This window comes from Leptosomus discolor, chromosome 1 (genome assembly GCF_034619465.1).
Source record: "Leptosomus discolor isolate bLepDis1 chromosome 1, bLepDis1.hap2, whole genome shotgun sequence".
Taxonomy (NCBI): Eukaryota; Metazoa; Chordata; class Aves; order Leptosomiformes; family Leptosomidae; genus Leptosomus; species Leptosomus discolor.
The window spans coordinates 34,247,062-34,264,606 of record NC_141391.1 but is presented as its reverse complement, the minus strand read 5'-3'; the positions used below and the strand labels follow the sequence as shown (position 1 = coordinate 34,264,606).

The 17,545-nt window shown below is 38.6% G+C and overlaps 1 protein-coding gene across 1 annotated transcript in view; it reads right to left on the bottom strand.

The window, feature by feature from the left end:
• Positions 1-17,545, bottom strand: part of VWA8 (von Willebrand factor A domain containing 8) — a 203,720-nt gene that overhangs the window by 12,746 nt on the left and 173,429 nt on the right. Inside the window, exons 38-42 of the mRNA XM_086481978.1 lie at positions 14,413-14,521; positions 13,482-13,638; positions 10,266-10,374; positions 2,512-2,637; positions 503-661 (exon numbers count right to left, since the gene is read on the bottom strand). Of these exons, the coding sequence (XP_086338104.1) occupies positions 503-661; positions 2,512-2,637; positions 10,266-10,374; positions 13,482-13,638; positions 14,413-14,521 (660 nt within the window). The remainder of the gene's footprint in view (positions 1-502; positions 662-2,511; positions 2,638-10,265; positions 10,375-13,481; positions 13,639-14,412; positions 14,522-17,545) is intronic.

The window sequence follows — 17,545 nt, the reverse complement described above, 5'->3', positions numbered from 1 at the left end:
ATACCATTAAATAACATTTGGAACCTAATATCTTTCAGTATAAGAAATTATTTTCTTGCTTTCAGGTGACTGAAGGGGAACGCAAGTTAGTGACAAAGAAGTTAGATCTTTTCCCGTAACAAAGTACTACTGTCCCTACTCTGGGCAGTTGGAAAGGCAGGACATCTTTGCATGTCTGGAAGCTCATATTTACTTGTATTCTGTAGGCTTAAGTGTTTCTGCTCAAAGAAACAAATAAACAGATAAAGACAGAAAAAGGCAGCAAATTTCAATAAATCAAAGTCTTTAAAGTCTTAGACTGAATTCTCCCCTGCTGAAGCATGTCATGTTTCTTATCCATTCACTAGTATTATTTTTCAGGTTGCTAGAAATAGATTAATGTCTTTATTTCCTTGTGGGAATGAATAATGTTCTTTGGCTAGACTGCCTCCTGAAACACTTTTTCCACTGCTCCACACAGCCTGTGCAATAACCACAGAGCTCCTTGCCCAGCTGTAATTACCTTGAATTTGTTCTCATAATTCTCAAAAGCTTCCATGACCATGCAGACAGCCTCCATGGAGCGCTCCAGACGTCCATCCACCCCGTTAAAGCGGTACATGCTACCGGAAACATCCACCACCAGGCGCAAGCGTTTAGGTTTCTGCTGGGGGCTCCCAGGCTGACAGGGAAACACAGCAGAAAAAAAAACAGTACAAATGGGAAAGCTAAACATCAGTAATGATAAAACATTTCACAAAGAGAACCCAAGGCACTTTGCGAAGCAAGAAACTTTTATCCAGCAAACACTGATAATTTTTTTTAAAAAGAACAAAAACATTTTAACCTTTTTTCTAATTGTTTCAAACCAGTTACTTGACAGATACCTCAATTCATTCTTTCCCCTCACCTTCGATGACTGGAAACAAGAATTCCACACATGCTTGTCAGGAAAATACTTTTTCTGTCTCAGTTTTGATTCCTAACATTTTATTTCAGTAAAGAGAGTCTTGAATTTGCTCTTTCTGCCAAGGCTCATAATGGAAATGCTTTTCCTTGGCTTACGGTACTAACAGGGACCCGTATAAGACTGTAAAAACTCATCTGCTGAGATTAATAACATTCCAAAAATGTTTGAAATCTTGTTCTGATTAAGTACTAGTTTCTTCTTCATTCTGATGCTGAAACCATCATTTTTTCCTGACACCAAACCCCATCTGTTTTAACAATTTTTGGCACAGTACTTTCAAGGGAGGTATTTTATTTAGTGTGCAATGAGATTCAAGTCAATGAGTCTGGATTCAAGTATAAGGCTATTAAAGATGATCTGGCAAAAAAACCAGTCACATTAAAAACAAGTAACTAAAATGTTTCTTTTACCTGCAAAGGGTTGCAAGCATTTGTGTGCTTTATTCTTTTAATTATTCTCTTAATAGACTGTGGCATCCCTGTCCTCCCAAAAACAAGGGGGGGAGAGAGGGCCCATTAAATCCTACATTTATTTTGCTTTTTATGCAAAACTTAGTGTCCGTTTCTTTTCCTAATTGAACTGTTTTTACAAAGCCTTAAAACTGATGCATTGAGTAAATATATTTTGAAAAAAAAAGAGAAATGAAGATCTAATCACTTTTCCCTTATTGATCTTTCTCACAGGCAGCGCCAAGTTCCATAAACTCTTCAAAGCAACGGACATCAGGACCAAGTAGCATAAAAAATAACACCAGGGATTCATCAGATGTGGGCAGCTGACATGCAAAGAGATGTTGTACTCAGCTATTTAAAAAAAAATCTTAGTGTAGTTAAAAATTGAAATCTGTCATTAAGTATTACTGTTAAATATTATGGACTAGCCCCACAAGTTTTGGCCAGGTTTTGTTGGTCCGATTCAAGTGGTTTCTCTGTTGCTGACTCACATATGCCTAAGCATAATGTCTTCTAAGGAATGGCTGAATTGAGCCATAGGACCAACAATTTTATTGTATGTTAAAGCTTTTCCTCACACTGTTTTCTCATTATCATTTTTATTCCTGTAAATGCAAATACTTGTGAAAGCTGAAATTCTTTGCATATCATAGAATAAGAAGACATTTGTAAAACACTTATTTTTTTTTTAAACTTCCTAGGGTATCAAGATATTCATTAACAAAAATTAAATTAAATTAGTGAGAAAATATTTTTATTTTTCTTAGATAAACAAACTTTTCACTAATTGCCTTCAGCTCATTAAAATATAAAGTAAGAACATAAAAAACATTGTACTGGATCAAAACAAAGCACTGCCTAGATCAGCATCCTCTCTCTGAGGGTGGCCAACAGCAAATACACGTGGAAGAATATAAGAAGAGGTGAAGCAAATTTTCCATCTTGTGGTTGCCTCTGTGTCAGGCACTTCCTGAGTCAGAGATGATTCTTCTGAGTTTCTCATCCCTTAACTTACTCAAACTCCAAACACAGATATTGTACAGCCAGTATGAAATCAGCACACTGAATAAGCTCTTCCCTCCCTTTCCCTGCTACTTGCTGGATACTTACTTGTGGCTCAAGTTCTCCCCGTCGTTTATATATGGCTTTTTCTCCTGTCAGACCATCAATGATTTTGGCATCATCCAGCTCTCCAACAGCTTGGTGTCTCAGCCATTGCCTTTCCTTACCCTTGGCCTACAACAGAAAAGATGCCTTAATTCACTCACTGATGTAAGTATATGTTAGACAATGTAAGACCTATCAAACACGACATAAGCATGAATTTTCTTTGCAATGATGTGATAGTTTTGGCATAAGTCAAAGAAATCCATATAAATTTTCATAGGTGTCTCTGAAAGGAAAATTAACACTGATAAAAAACATGTTCCCTCTGTAATTCTGTGTTTTTTAAGTTGTTTCACATATGGGATTTAACTGTGGACTGCTGAAATGTTAACTGTTTTTCTTGCATATATTCTAGAAATCTGTGTAACAAGCCTGTGCAGAAATACATACAACCACAGAGGCATGCATAACTGACCAATTGTTATCTGTTCTCCATCAAGCAGTGCAAGAAAAAAACTAAGCCACATTCACCTTAGGTAATGGTAAATGGTTTCTTCTACAGTAATATCTATAACTATACCTATATTTATATTTTAAAATAAAAACCTTGAAAATTGCATACTCAAGGGACAGTCCACTGAATGTTTCTTTTATTTTTTTTAAAGGAACACTCATTATCTACAGCCTGACTTGATGAGCATGCGATACAAGCCAGGAACGCAAATATTCATGGAACTCCTGTACATAGAAGCAAGCACTTAAGATTGAAGACTCAAGTGGTTTAATATTATAAACAACATATTTAAGAATGTTTTCAAGGATAGCTTCATCATGGTTCATGATACGTAAGATCCATCTAAACCCAGCAAAGTCTGCATACATGGGTTTCATGGTTTATTTCATTTCTGCTTAAATCTTCAGGTTGAAGTCACTCATCCCAGCAGTAAGCTCAGCAAGGAAAGAAGATTTTAAATTTATATACGTATAATGCATTTGCACTCTCAGCAAATTGCTGGTCAACAGCTGGAGGCAAATGAAATATCCAGCAGGACACAAACTGCCCTAAACATTGGTTCTCAGGAATGAAAATCAGCTGCTGTCCGACGAGAAGGAAGTGTTACATTATAAATCCTCCGTAAACTGAGGCCTGGGATTTGAGACGGCAAATCTTTGTAATTTTGACAGTCTGAGCAGTCAGATGATGGCTTAAGGCTCAGAGAATCTTTCCTTTTGCTTTGGTGTGTTCTGGACTACTGTCTATTGCCTATAGTTACTCAAGACTAATGGACTACTTACCTATGAAAATAAGTGGCAGAAAGGATACAAAACCACAGGGAAAATGTTTTGATTAATTAATCTTACAGTATAGAATTTACATAGCTGTGACAAACAGGTTTTTTAGTTATGTAGTGTCAAAAGCTTTACAGTTGCTTCCTGATGGAAGGCAAAAACAATGCCAATACATGGAAACCTCAGCCTTTTAGTAAATCACAGAAGGAGAAAGTGGAAAAGATTCTTAGATTGTGAATTCAGTCAGTTGCACCCTCTGATACATTTTCACAGTCAACCCAGCTTTAACCCACTTCAGCAGTGAGGCATCCATGAATTGTTCGTACCACCAACTAGTAGTTTCCACTATCATTAAACATTCTTGGGATAAAATTTAAATTCCCTTCTTCCATAGGATCATCAATTCTTTTCTTGCCCGAAGAGCTGTGTAACATCACAGGAAGATACCTGCAAATTCCAGGTGACCTCTACATGCTCCACCAAAGTGTCACAGTATAGTTTTCGTGCTGTGAAAAACACAGTGGGATAACCCATGGCAAATTTCAACAACACTCTGACTAACCATTAAAAAACTGCTTCTAGAGACAACACACTGCTGAGTGAGCACAGCTGATCTAAAATGATTCATGCACTTTCCAGGATGATGCAGATGAGATGACTTTGCTCCTAGTCATCTTAGCCACTATAAGTACTGGAACAGAGGTAGATCCTTAACACTTCCTTATGGCTGCTGTTTTGTCAAATTTTTGTCATTTGCTGCCTTTCAGTAGGCAGGAAGGACAAACAACAGAAGATAAAGTTTTGGCTTCATCGAGCAAATTCTCAACTAGTTTCACTAGTGTTTTCATTGACAATGCTTTAGCTTTGTGGCTCTTTGCTGTTCAAGGTACAGTAGTGTGAGAAGAAAATTGCTTTTAACTATGGACATAGTTAAAAACCATTTAATTCCTTTCAAAACCTATGCAACAAAAGCCAGTATTTGAGCTGAAATTTTATTGGAGGAACACAGAGTTGACATTCTATCCTAAAACAGGAAAGTATGCTGACAAAATCTGATCTAACCTCTTTCCAAAATAATGCTAAAATTATTTAGACTACTTAGCATCTGCCTCTTCCGTGCAGAATTCCTAAGAATTTATTTCCTTTTATAAAAGCTGAAAAAAACCCCTTAAGCATGTGTGTTATACAATGCACATATACAGAAAAGCTTCAAAGCATTTTCAATATATAATTTTCATAAACTCAAAAGCAATGTAAGTTTAAAAGCATTCAAAATTTTAAGAGAAAACCAGAACTATATATAACATATATACCTTGCTTTGATATTTTACTAGAAAGGGCATAGACCCCATTACTATTGCACTATACTGAAACCATACTGATGTAAAAATATTGTATATATACATTCATTGTGTTGCTTTTGAAATTAGCTGCTGAAATCAGAAAACTCTTACTGACAGGGCACAGGGTTTTTGTTTTTGTTTGAAACAAAGCTCTCTGAGCCATGTTTATTATAGGACTGCCACTATTTTATTCTTGCTGCTATGACCAGACAGTTCCCACGTGGTCTAAATCAGACAGAGCCCTAGTAGGCTCAGTGACTCAGGCTCAGGTTTGCCCATTTTAAATGTAGGTGCCTAAATGATGCTCAGAAGCTACAGGGACAGTTGCCCCAGATTCCCTCTGCAATAATCAATTAAAAGAGAAGTACTTTCTGGAAGGTAAAAGTCATCTAAAACCTAAGAAGGCCTTTCTGAGCGAGTGACTGAGAGACCATAAGCTTTTGAATCTGGAGTTCAGACAGACAAGCTTTATTCAGGACTTGGCCAGCATTAGGAGAGAGAAGAAAGCTCATCATTGACCGGATTTCCTGGACTTCTAGCTTTGCTGTTTCTATAGAAGATAAACAACTCGTAATGTTTTGTTAATTTTGTTCAAAGCATTGACAGAGATCAGTGAGTTAAGCAAAGTAAAATTAACTATGAAATTACATTCTCAGACCGTATTTATGTATTACTTCCAAGGACCAGCCTATTCCAAATGTCTCTTTCTGCTGCCACTAATTTTTGCAAGAATCATAGAATCATTAGGCTGGAAAAGACCTCTAAGGTCAAGTCCAACTGTCAACCAAGCACCATCATGTCCACCAGACCATGTTTACAACCGCTACATCAACACATTTTTTGAACACCTCCAGGGATGGTGACTCCACCACTTCCCTGGGCAGCCTGTTCCAATGTTTGACCACTCTTTCAGTAAAGAAATTTTTCCTAATGTCCAATCTAAACCTCCGCTGGCACAACTTGAGGCCATTACATCTTGTCCTATTGCTCGTTACTTGGGAGAAGAGACCAACCCCCACCTCACTACAGCCTTCTGTTAGGTAGCTGCAGAGAGCGATAAGGTCTTCCCTCACCCTCCTCTTCTCCAGACCAAACAACCTCAGTTCCCTCAGCTGCTCCCCATAAGACCTGTTCTCCAGACCGCTCACCAGCTTCATTGCCCTTCTCTGGACACACTCCAGCACCTCAATGTCTTTCTTGGAGTGAGGGCCCCAAAACACAGTATTCGAGGTGCGGCCTCACCAGTGCCGAGTACAGGGGCACGATCACTTCCCTACTCCTGCTGGCCACACTGTTTCTGATACAGGCCAGGATGCTGTTGGCCGCCTTGGCCACCTGGGCACACTGCTGGCTCATGCTCAGCCGGCTGTCGACCAGCACCCCCAGGTCCTTTTCTGCCGGGCAGCTTTCCAGCCACTCATCCCCAAGCCTGTAGCGCTGCATGGGGTTGTTGTGACCCAAGTGCAGGACCCGGCACTTGGCCTTGTTAAACCTCATACAATTGGCCTTGGCCCATTGACCCAGACTGTCCAGACCCCTCTGCAGCCCCTTCCTACCCTCAAGCAGATCAACACTCCCACCCAATGTAGTGTCATCTGCAAACTCATGGAGGGACCACTCAATCCCCTCATCCAGATCATTGATAAAGATATTAACCAGAACTGGCCCCAAAACTGAGTCCTGGGGGACACCACTTGTGACCATCCGCCAACTGGATTGAACTCCATTCACCACAACTCTGTGCTCGGCCGTCCAGCCAGTTTTTAACCCAGCTTAGAGTGCACCTGTCTAGGCCATGACCCACCAGCTTTCCTAGGAGAATGCTGTGGGAGATGGTGTCAAAGGCTTTACTAAAGTCCAGGTAGATGACACCCACAGCCTTCCCTTCATCTACTAGGCAGGTCACCAATTACATTCATCAACAACTGGACCTGAATCCCAGTCTCCTGATTCTTTGGATGTAATATTTAATCAAAGGAACATATTTTAAAAAATGCCACAAAGCTAACAATAAAAAGACAAAGGTTGAAAAGAAAATCCAGGTTAAATAAACATGGAAAATACATTTCCATTATGTGAACACATTACGTTTGAAACAAAGCAAACTCAAACATTTTTAAAAAGCTGAAAGCGTTTTCTACTGAGAAGGCAATTTGTTATTTTCACAAAGTTAAAAACACACACACATCTCAGCTGCAAAGTTTACTGCAACTGACTGTGCCATTGACTTCTTATTTGAGAAATGAGGAATGTCTGACTGATAACAGAAAGAACACAGTTTTAACTGTGAACCCATGGTGTATATAGGACTATCCAGAAAAAACAGGAGACAGAGGATAGTCCTTCACCAGGGCTGAATGACTCACCATGCTGAAGAATTCAAATAAATTTCTTTTCTTCTCAAAAAGATAACATGAAATGTGCTTGGACTCAGCTTCCCAACTAACAGAAAGCATTCTACAACTCAGTAACTCCTGTTATCATCAACCTTAATTTTCTCAGTGCATCTTCTAATAAAAAACCTACCAAAATCTGTGCAAAAATTTATAGTTACAAATTTGCTTTCAATATTCTTCTTATTCTATGACCTAGCTTTTCCAAACTCAGTGAGTTTGTTTTTTCTCCATAAAGTACATTTACTACTACATTACTTACTGAACTCTGCGGTTCGTTGTAACAGATTTTGCAAGGAAGTTAGCAAAGTCTCATAAAATACTGAGGCTTATAAGACTTTGCCTTAATATTAAAATGACCTTTTTAACAAAGCAACAGGATACATCTCCTTATATTAAAATCCACTATATTTTGATTAACATGATGCCTGAATGTAAGTGTTTTGGCTCCAAGAAATACATAAGGCAGACTAGAAAAAGACTGTAAACTGAACATTCACTTACTCGCTCCACACCTAGAATGTGCTTCCAATGGCATGTCTACTAGAAACAGTAAAAAAAGCACCTAGATATAAATGATGTAGGAAAAACTGAGATTTATATCTAAATTTTTTCAGTTGAAACCTGTCTTTAGAAGGCAAATGCCTATGTCCTGAACTGAAACACATATTAGGTGCAAGAATCACCTAATCATGACCATCCTAAATGTTCATTATATGAGGAACTCTCTGAATTGATACATTCATAATAAAATCATCATCATAGAACCACACAATGGTTTGGGTTGGAAGTTACCTTAAAGATCATCTAGTTCCAAGCCCCCTGCCATGGCAGGGACACCTTCCACTAGACCAGGTTGCTCGAAGCCCCATCCAGCCTGGCCTTGAACACTCCCAGGGAGGGGGCAGCCACAGCTTCTCTGGGCAACCTGTGCCAGCGTCTCACCACCCTCACAGGAAAAAACTTCGTCCTACTATCTAATCTAAATCTCCCCTCTTTCAGCTTGAAACTGTTACCCCTCATCGTATCACTGCACTCCCTGATCAAGAGTCCCTCCCCACCTTTCCTGTAGGCCCCCTTTAAGTACTAGAAGGCCGCAATAAGGTCTCCCCGGAGCCTTCTCTTCTCCAGGCTGAACATCCCCAACTCTCTCAGCCTGTCCTCATGGGAGAGGTGCTCCAGCCCCCTGATCATCTTCATGGCCCTCCTCTGGACCCGCTCCAAAAGGTCCATGTCTTTCTTGTGCTGGGGGCCCCAGAGCTGAATGCAGTACTCCAGGTGGCGTCTCACCAGAGTGCAGTAGAGGGGGAGAATAACCTCCCTCGACCTGCTGGCCACTCTTTTTTTGAGGCAGTCCAGGGTACAGTTGGCTTTCTGGGCTATGAGTAGACATTACTGGCTCTTATGCAGTTTTTCATCCACCAACACCCCAAAATCCTTCTCTGCAGAACTGCTCTCAATCCACTCATTGCCCAGCCTGTATCTGTGCTTGGGATTGCCTCAACCAAGGTGCAGGACCTTGCACTTGGCCTTGTTGAACTTCATGAGGTTTGCATGGGCCCACCTCTCCAGCCTGTCAAGGTCCCTCTGGATGGCATCCCTTCCCTCCAGTGTGTCAATTGCACTACACAGCTTGGTGTCATTGGCAAACTTGCTGAGTGTGCACTCAATGCCACTGTCCATATCACCAATAAAGATGTCAAACAGCACTGGTCCCAATACCAACCCTTCAGGAATGTCACTAGTGACTAGTCTAACGGTTCTCTGTGTATATATGTGATTACAGCAGCATTGTTGTAGTCACATTGGCTTAAAGATACAAGTAAGGCAAAGAAAAATGTTACCTTTCTTACTTGCAATACCAGAAGATTGGATTTTTTTGACCCAGGAGGAATCTGTTGATCATACAAAGTAATTTCTTTCTATATTTCAGTTTTATTGCTGAGGTAAGGAGACAGATTAGACACAGCACAGTGACTAACAGACTAAGGTATATGTATACCAGCTGTTGGTAGCCTTCAACAGAAATACTTTTAATCAGAGATGTCTTATAAGGAGTGAAATTAATTTTCCTTCAGTTTTCACTGAAGATTAGCAGATTCCTCCTAGAAACAATATAGTTTTTATTTTATTGAACGCATACATGTACACTAGTATTAATAAAACCTGGAACAATCACAGGACCAATTACTAGAAAAAAGGGAAACTGGTGGTTTTGGACAGCTTCCACTTAGATTTGGGCTACATCTATTTTTATTAGCAAGAGTTAAAAACAAACCTGAGAAAAATTCATGTTCTCAGCTGCATATGCAGTAAAGCTATGACCTGGAGAGACTGTTTCTTTTAACATCTATCATTTTTGCACTTCTAAGCTAAGAAAGTCTTTTGGACAGGAGGTAAAGAAAAAGTCTGTGACCTACACACCATCACATATTCTTTTAATAAAGTATAGTAATTTCTTTCACAAAATTGCACTCCTGAATATGTAATCTTTGTAAGCTGTGGTATGGGAATACTGTAACTTGTAGAGATGAGCATTGGGACCCACTTAAAAGCTGCCTTTGAAATATGGCAATATGAGACTGTTTTTCCTAACCATGACTATAACCTGAATCTGCTTTTAGCCCTCAAAGGTATGATTGTCAGATGGTAACAGGATATTAGCAGGACAGTATTTAGGGCCTAATGCAATAAGCTCACCATGTTCCCTTATCAGGGAAGCTAAGATTACCTGCAGATTGTCCAAGATGATGCGGAGTGACTGAACTTGACGTCGGACTGCTCCAGAGAACCTTTCATAAGTTGATGCATCGTATTCAGTCATCTGAATCTCTTTCAACCTAAAGCAAAGAACAGGGAGCTAAGAATGGTTTAGAAAACAAGCACATCATCCATTTATGTATGTAAACTACAAGTTTATTTACTTGATAACAGAGAAATTCAGACTGTAATAACCACACACGAGACAAATCAAAGAAGTGGCAGCCGTGCTTTTGTGAATTTTTGACAGGGCAGGTGATCACCAATGTCTACAGTGATTGCATCCCACTAAAACCTATTAAAGTTACTAATCCTTTGTCTCTCTCCTAATCTGCTTTAATGTTTGGGAAGTAAATCAGATGTTCTGAAAACTGTGATCGAATTCTGAAGGTTTTATTGGCTCAGGTGTTGCTATCTACATAAAAGGATCATGAGTGTCTATTCATTACTTCACCATCAGAGTATTTTAAACATATAATGATCCAAGCTTTAACACAAAGGTTAAGTAAAGACACACTATAAAATCTGTCCTTGAAGACCTAAAACTAGTAACTCTGTCTTAAATACCTACCTTTGTGCTTCATAAAATAACGAAACAAAGAAGTGGTAAATGAACAGTAACAAAAATGTGCTCCCACACAAAAAAAAGTCATGTCATTGAACACTACACTGTTCAGAGGCCTAACAGAAAGCCCAACACCTGTACCATAAAAACAGCTATGTGCTTTTTCTATAAATGAAGATGTGCCCACTTAAAGTTCTGTATTATTCTTCTCATCATTGTAGCTAACCAGATACTTCTAAACTGGTGAAACTCACAAATGGAAAGTGCGAAGAACGAGCCAGGGGACAGGTGGATATGCTGGGAATGCGCACTGTTCAGTATTTTCCATAAGCTACCATCATGTAACGAGGCGGCAGTTGCGTATCTGCCCACCCTACCATGGCACATGGCTGGGTTCAGTCCTGAGCTAAAACACACTACCTATCTGTGCACAGTTCATTTCAAACAAGCACTTCATAACAGCATAACCTCACTCACACTGTTCTGAAAATACTGATTTTTAAGTGAATTATAAATGGATAGTAAAGTATGTATAGGCTAATTGTATTTCTAATGACAATTTTTTAATACCACCACAAGTTATTTGCCTGGAACATACTGTATACATGAGAATTGCTGTTTAGACTAGCCCTTTAGTAATATTAAAATCAAACATCAAATCTTTGTTGTCTTTAGTATGATTATGTCTTTTTCTATTTTAAATTTTGCACAGACATAGTCATTATAGGCAACTATTATCCATTAGATGGAGGAAAAAGTAACTTTCAGTGCTGTACACTTTATTTCATAGATCCTGCCGACAGAGTTCAGTATCTTCACACCAATGAAGAAAACATTTTGTTTCAAGCAAAAAAAACCCTTACATGCAGTTTTACTTTTTTTATACTCTACATCAATCCACAGTGAAAGCTAGTTCAGAAAAATGCCCCCTAAAATACTGCATCTGTTCAAGAGCAGTTGCTAACTTCATTCTAGTGAAACAGGGCAATTTAAAATGTTTTCCACTAGAAGTATTATCCAGCCAGGAAAGCAATAGCTTTCATATTAAAATTCTCCCTTCCAGATACTCATGTATAAACAAAGCAGCAAAATCTGCAGTCCCCCTTAATTTTTTTCCTTCAGCCCGAGGACTCCAACCTCCCTGTTCTTAACTTTTATCTGTTAGTTCCCACAGCTAACCAAGAGGTAGAGAATAATAATCCAAGCCAAACATTGCCTCAGAACAGGCTACATTTACAGCCAGTGCATGCCAGCTCACTGGTTTTAGCAGGACATGAATTGTTATCTCATGTACGGATACTGCAGTTTTGCCGGACACAGCTGCACTGTTCCCACAACATGTAGCAGTATCCAGGAATTTCCCCTAGCACAAATTTTGTAAATCACCATACAGGCAGGCAGAAACTCATCAAAGCATGTCATGTGTGTATATGCACAAAGAGATGTACAGTATCCAAGACCATACGTATCGACTGTTTCTATTATGAAGCAACTGATAAGCAATTTTAAAGAACGGAAATGTAGAAAGGGTTAAAAGTAGTCCTCCCCACCTGCCCCCCCCCCCCCCCATATAGCACCAGGAAAAAAGACAAAACAAGCTCTGCTTTCCCACTAAACAAAATCTTAAGTGAATATTTTTAATTTAAATTTCTGCATGTTGCTTGTGTAAATTAAATCTCTATTAAAAGGTATTTTGCCTTTCAGGGTCTTTTCCTTTGAAGCACTGACATAATCTATACATTTTCCATCTTTACTAATCACTCATGCTTAAACAGCAATGTTAAATGCTCTAGGTAATTTAGTAATAAAAACATGATTAAAAAATAAACTCGACCTGAATGCAATAAATAAATTGCTGTTTTTAAATACAGTGATTCATGCACAGTGTGTGCTCTATGCTTAACAGCCTAATTATTTATACACCAGTTGAAGCAAATGGCAATCTCACCTGCTCCTCACTGCACCCAGATTTGCCCCCTATTGGGAAACACTTTGTTAATAGCTACAAAATGTGAACTGATTAAGCTGCTTCTAAATTTATTTGCTCTGATGCTTTCAGACAGATACACAGATTGCAATATGTCCTGGGCTGAAACAGAAAACTCACTTGGAACGACTGTCAACATACTTTGATTTTTTTTAATGGAAAGTACCAGAGTTTGACTTAAGAGTTCAGTTGGTGGAAGAAATTTGAATCTCTGTGCACAGCCTGGGAAACAGTTGATGAGTAACCATGCATCACACTAATGCTGGGAAGATCTGTGGCATGTAGGAGTCTCTGCTGAGCTCTAATAGTTCAAATCATCTTACCATTTCACTACAGGTCTTTCAAACAGAAGCAATTTGTTTGTAACGGTCCATCTCAAAAGACATTTTGGTGACAAAATCCTAACAACATACAATCTAGATTCACCATAATTCAAAGAAATTTTCATATGGTAGATCCCTTTTTAAAAAAGATAAATATTCAACTTGTCCAGAACACGTGCTGGTAAGCTCTGTTAAATCATAATGATCAGGGTAAGGTAGTTGATAAATACAGTTAAGAAAGAAAATTCTTTTTAGCCATCTTTTTCAAATTCTTCTGGGAAATGGAAGGGAAAATAAAGACTTTCACACTACCTCCGTTTAAAGGCCTTTTCACCCATCTCTCGAGCAGCTCTCTTAACCTCCTCAGGAACAGCATCCTTTTCAGCTTGAGATATTTGGTAAACCCTGTGGCCAGCATCCAGTCGGTATGGCCCACCTTTGCCACCTAACCCAGCAGTGTCTCTCCCACCTAACATGGTTGAGATAAAAAATAATTAAGAATATGCATTTGATAATAAATAAGAACACATTTTCTTTAAATTTCTTCTGTTGTCATATCTACAGACGTTCAAAAAATGTTACTAACAATTCCCAGTAGAAATATTTATTGGCAAAGACTTTACAAACTAAACAGCTGTCATGGTAAAGGACTCCAATGGAATACTTGTGTTTATAGTCCCTTGAGACCAGGTTCATAATGGTTTCCACCTTGTACAAAGGGGCCTATAGATCATATAAGTCTTGTACATGTCCACAAAGCTCCTGGTCCTTAAAGCCATTCATTCAGACTCTGTCTTCTCCTGAGAATTTGTTAGTTTATGCTGTTCCCAAACCACTTTATCTAGTGATCACTATCATGCCCTTCTAGAATTAGGAGGCACTTTGCCTGTTCTGTGTGCCTCTTGCCTACCCTACCTAAACTGCTGCAGCTGCAGAGACAGCTAAGAGAATGGCAAATGACTCAGCCCAGTTTCTACGCATGCAAGCTTCTGGTTCTCTATATGGCCAATGAAAAGAAACAACAAAATGTAATTGAAGTAGAGATCTGCTATATACAGTTTGAGTTAGACACTGCAAATACTTCTTTTCACTGGCAATGAAGCAACTCTGTACTGGGTAAAATAGTTCAAATCAGAGGGTGGCCTCGTATAAATCAATTGATTTGACTGGTACAGCAATTTGACTGGCACAGCATCTCCCTTAGACATCCGCCAGTAATGCATTGAAAAGAAAAAAGAAAAACCTGTTCCACCAGCCCAAGTATTTCCACCAACATGTGGCATGTTGTCTGGATCCACTTTTCCATGTTTGGGGGAACTGACATCCAAACCACTGTCCCTCTGAATGGTTATCTGTAAAATAAAAAATAGAGCTGTGAATCTCTCTTACAGCAAGGAAAACTGCTGTAACAACCTAATAATAACATACTAGGTCTGCTGAAGGGCTGTAGGACCAGCATTAATTCAATAAATGCAACATCCCACCTGATGAGGACAACAGGATAAAGCAGCGTAAAACAGGGCTCCCGAGTGGCACATCAGACCCACACCAGATCTAAGACTACTGCCACATCCAAACCACTCAGCGCATTCAGATCTTATCCACACTACAACAGTGCTTACAAATTTCATGCACACCCAACTACAGTTCCACATTCTTTATTGAGGGGCAGATTGATCTTCCTTTCAGGAACAGGGAAGAAATGACATGCTCTTCTCCGAGATTCATCAGTAAGCGGCTGGTTCAAATGACATGCTCACGTAATCCTTAACTTCCCTGCCATGACCGCAATAGTCTACAGTGGTGGGTTTTCTACACCTGTCTGCTGACTGCTCTTTCCCCATCGATTCACTGCACAGCCAAACACCCAACAGCTGTCAGATGGTCAGGGCTGAGTCACTTTAGGCTGGGGCTAAGTGGGTGACTGAAGGTAAAAATACTCCTTCCCGTTACCAACTCTGAGTCACGTAGTGAATCAATGATTCATGTGTAAACTGCCCTTCAGTTACTAATCTTCTATAATTTAATGCCACTTTGGTTTTTTTATGAAACTTAATGACACAGATGTAAAATCGATGTCTTTAACCTCTACAGATTAACTTTCCTCTCATCTACCATAATACATTTAACTCTCAGATGAATTGATGTGCCCCAATAACTACAATTTATTGCCTTCTCAGAAGTTCACTGGCATTATCAGGGATTTCACTGGGACTGTAGAGCACTTTAATCCTTGAATTCGCTGTCTTGCAGACTCAACTTCATCCTGACATGAATTCCATACATGTTTTTGAACTGAAAACATGTGCTCTAACAACAGTGTCTTGGCAGCTATCCAAAACATCATTTTCTTTCTCTTTACAGAATTTATATTAATTCAAAGAGGTACAATACATCCTCTCTGAACCATGTCATTAGTGTAAAATCAAGATCTAATCTGATAAATTACATTAATTAAACATTTGTACAGGAAGAAAGACACTTAACCACAACAGCTTTTTGCCCTTGGGGTTATATACTTTTTGGTTTAAGAGATTTCCTCCAAAATAAACAGTTCTTTTTTGCATAACTGGTAGATTTCAAAACTATCAGAAGCACAGGTCAACAAAAATTGCTAGACTGAGTTTAAAATACAGTCATAAAACCAAAATGGTAGTGTCAGCCTCATGAATCAAACCAAAATATTATTCTGTAAAGAGAAACAATAAAATGATGGAAAATTTTTAACATGTTTATCCTTCTGGGTTCTTCATAGAAAAACACTAAAAACTCTGCAGAAGGAAGCTCTATGAAGTTTCACCATAATCAGTGATGCAAATGCCATGTTCCATTTTTGTAAAGTTTTTCCATTGAAAAATTTCACTATTTTGAAATACAGCTTAAATTTTAAGTGAAAAGTTTGTGGACAAAAGAGCTTTGTTGCTCACATATATTTCTCACGTATGAGTTGTTCACAAATAATATTTCTAGTACATAGGCACAAGAAAAGTTTGGAACATAAACCTATTTTACAACAGAGTTGATCTGATTAAAGCAGATGTTTTTAACTTTGAAACAGCACACGGTTAATAGAAAATCTTTTATTTTATAATGATTTCTGACTTTTTGTTCTTAAAAGGACTGCAGGACATCCAAGATTTGAACTCTATTAAAACTTTGAAAAAAATTGCTTGAGAGAGAGAAAAAGAGACAAGTGGTACAATCTATCATAGCTTAAGAAAGTGACCTCTTTACTAATTTTTTTCTATATAGTTCATCAGTTACTGGGTAAAATTGACAGTTTAAGGATACTAGAATGGAACAGCACCAGCAGATGCGTAAATGTCATGCCAGTGAATTGCAGCAGTTTCATTTATTTACTTATTTTTAAAGTAACATCCATGCACACAGAAGGTAGTAGAATTCTGCTACATCTGAATACTTCAACAACCAATTTTTATTAGCACTTGCTTGTTGCAGTAATTGTTTTTCAAATTTACCATACACTTAGAAATTGCATTAAATTAGCACACTGTAGAGCCCATTGGAGAAAATCTGGATGTACTTTCCTGGTTTTAATTTGAGCTCTTAGATAATTCCATTAGTGACTTATCAGGCTTTTCTCCTTCCCACATCTTTCTCTGTGGAAGTGTTTCAAGGCAATTTTATAACTAACAACTTCTCTCTGCTCTGAAGGTGCCTCTATGAAGTAAAATTTAAGACTAGCAAATATCTAGATTAGAATTGAAGATATATCTTAGAAAGAAGTAAACAGCAAATCACTAAGTCTGGATACGAAATCAGAGGAAGGACAAGAAAAAAACTGAAGAGAAAAACTTTTGAACTATGACACGTTCTTCAGCACAACAGATACAGAGAGATGGAAGAGCCATCAGTAAGCTGGGAGGGATGGAGAAATTCTTGATGTTAAAATTTATTGGAAAGGTAGATTCAAGGGGGACTATGCAAAACCAGATGCGCTATGAACCTGACAAACTGAAAGACAGTCAGTGGGAAAAATCTAGTTTGTCTGGAGTGAGGAGGAAGAGAAGAAACACAAGTACTTCAGTAGAGAAAAAGCTCAAACAAACCTAAGAAATCCATAGTAACTTTTCCAAGCTTGTCCAATCAGAATTTCTAAACCTGCTGAGATTTCTCTTACTGTTCTGATGGCTATTTTCCAAATATATAAATAATTTGCTTGCTCAAAAGTTGATCTGTCTCCCCTTGAATACTTTCCTTTTGAATCTATTGCAAGACTTCCATCAATTTTGTTTCTTTCAGTGAGCGTTTTCACTAAGTGTTCGTTTTTGAGAGAAATCTGTGCTTTTTCTAGCTAAACATGCACTGAAAGGCACTATTCACTACTGCGTTATTGTGAAGATTCCATACTGCCC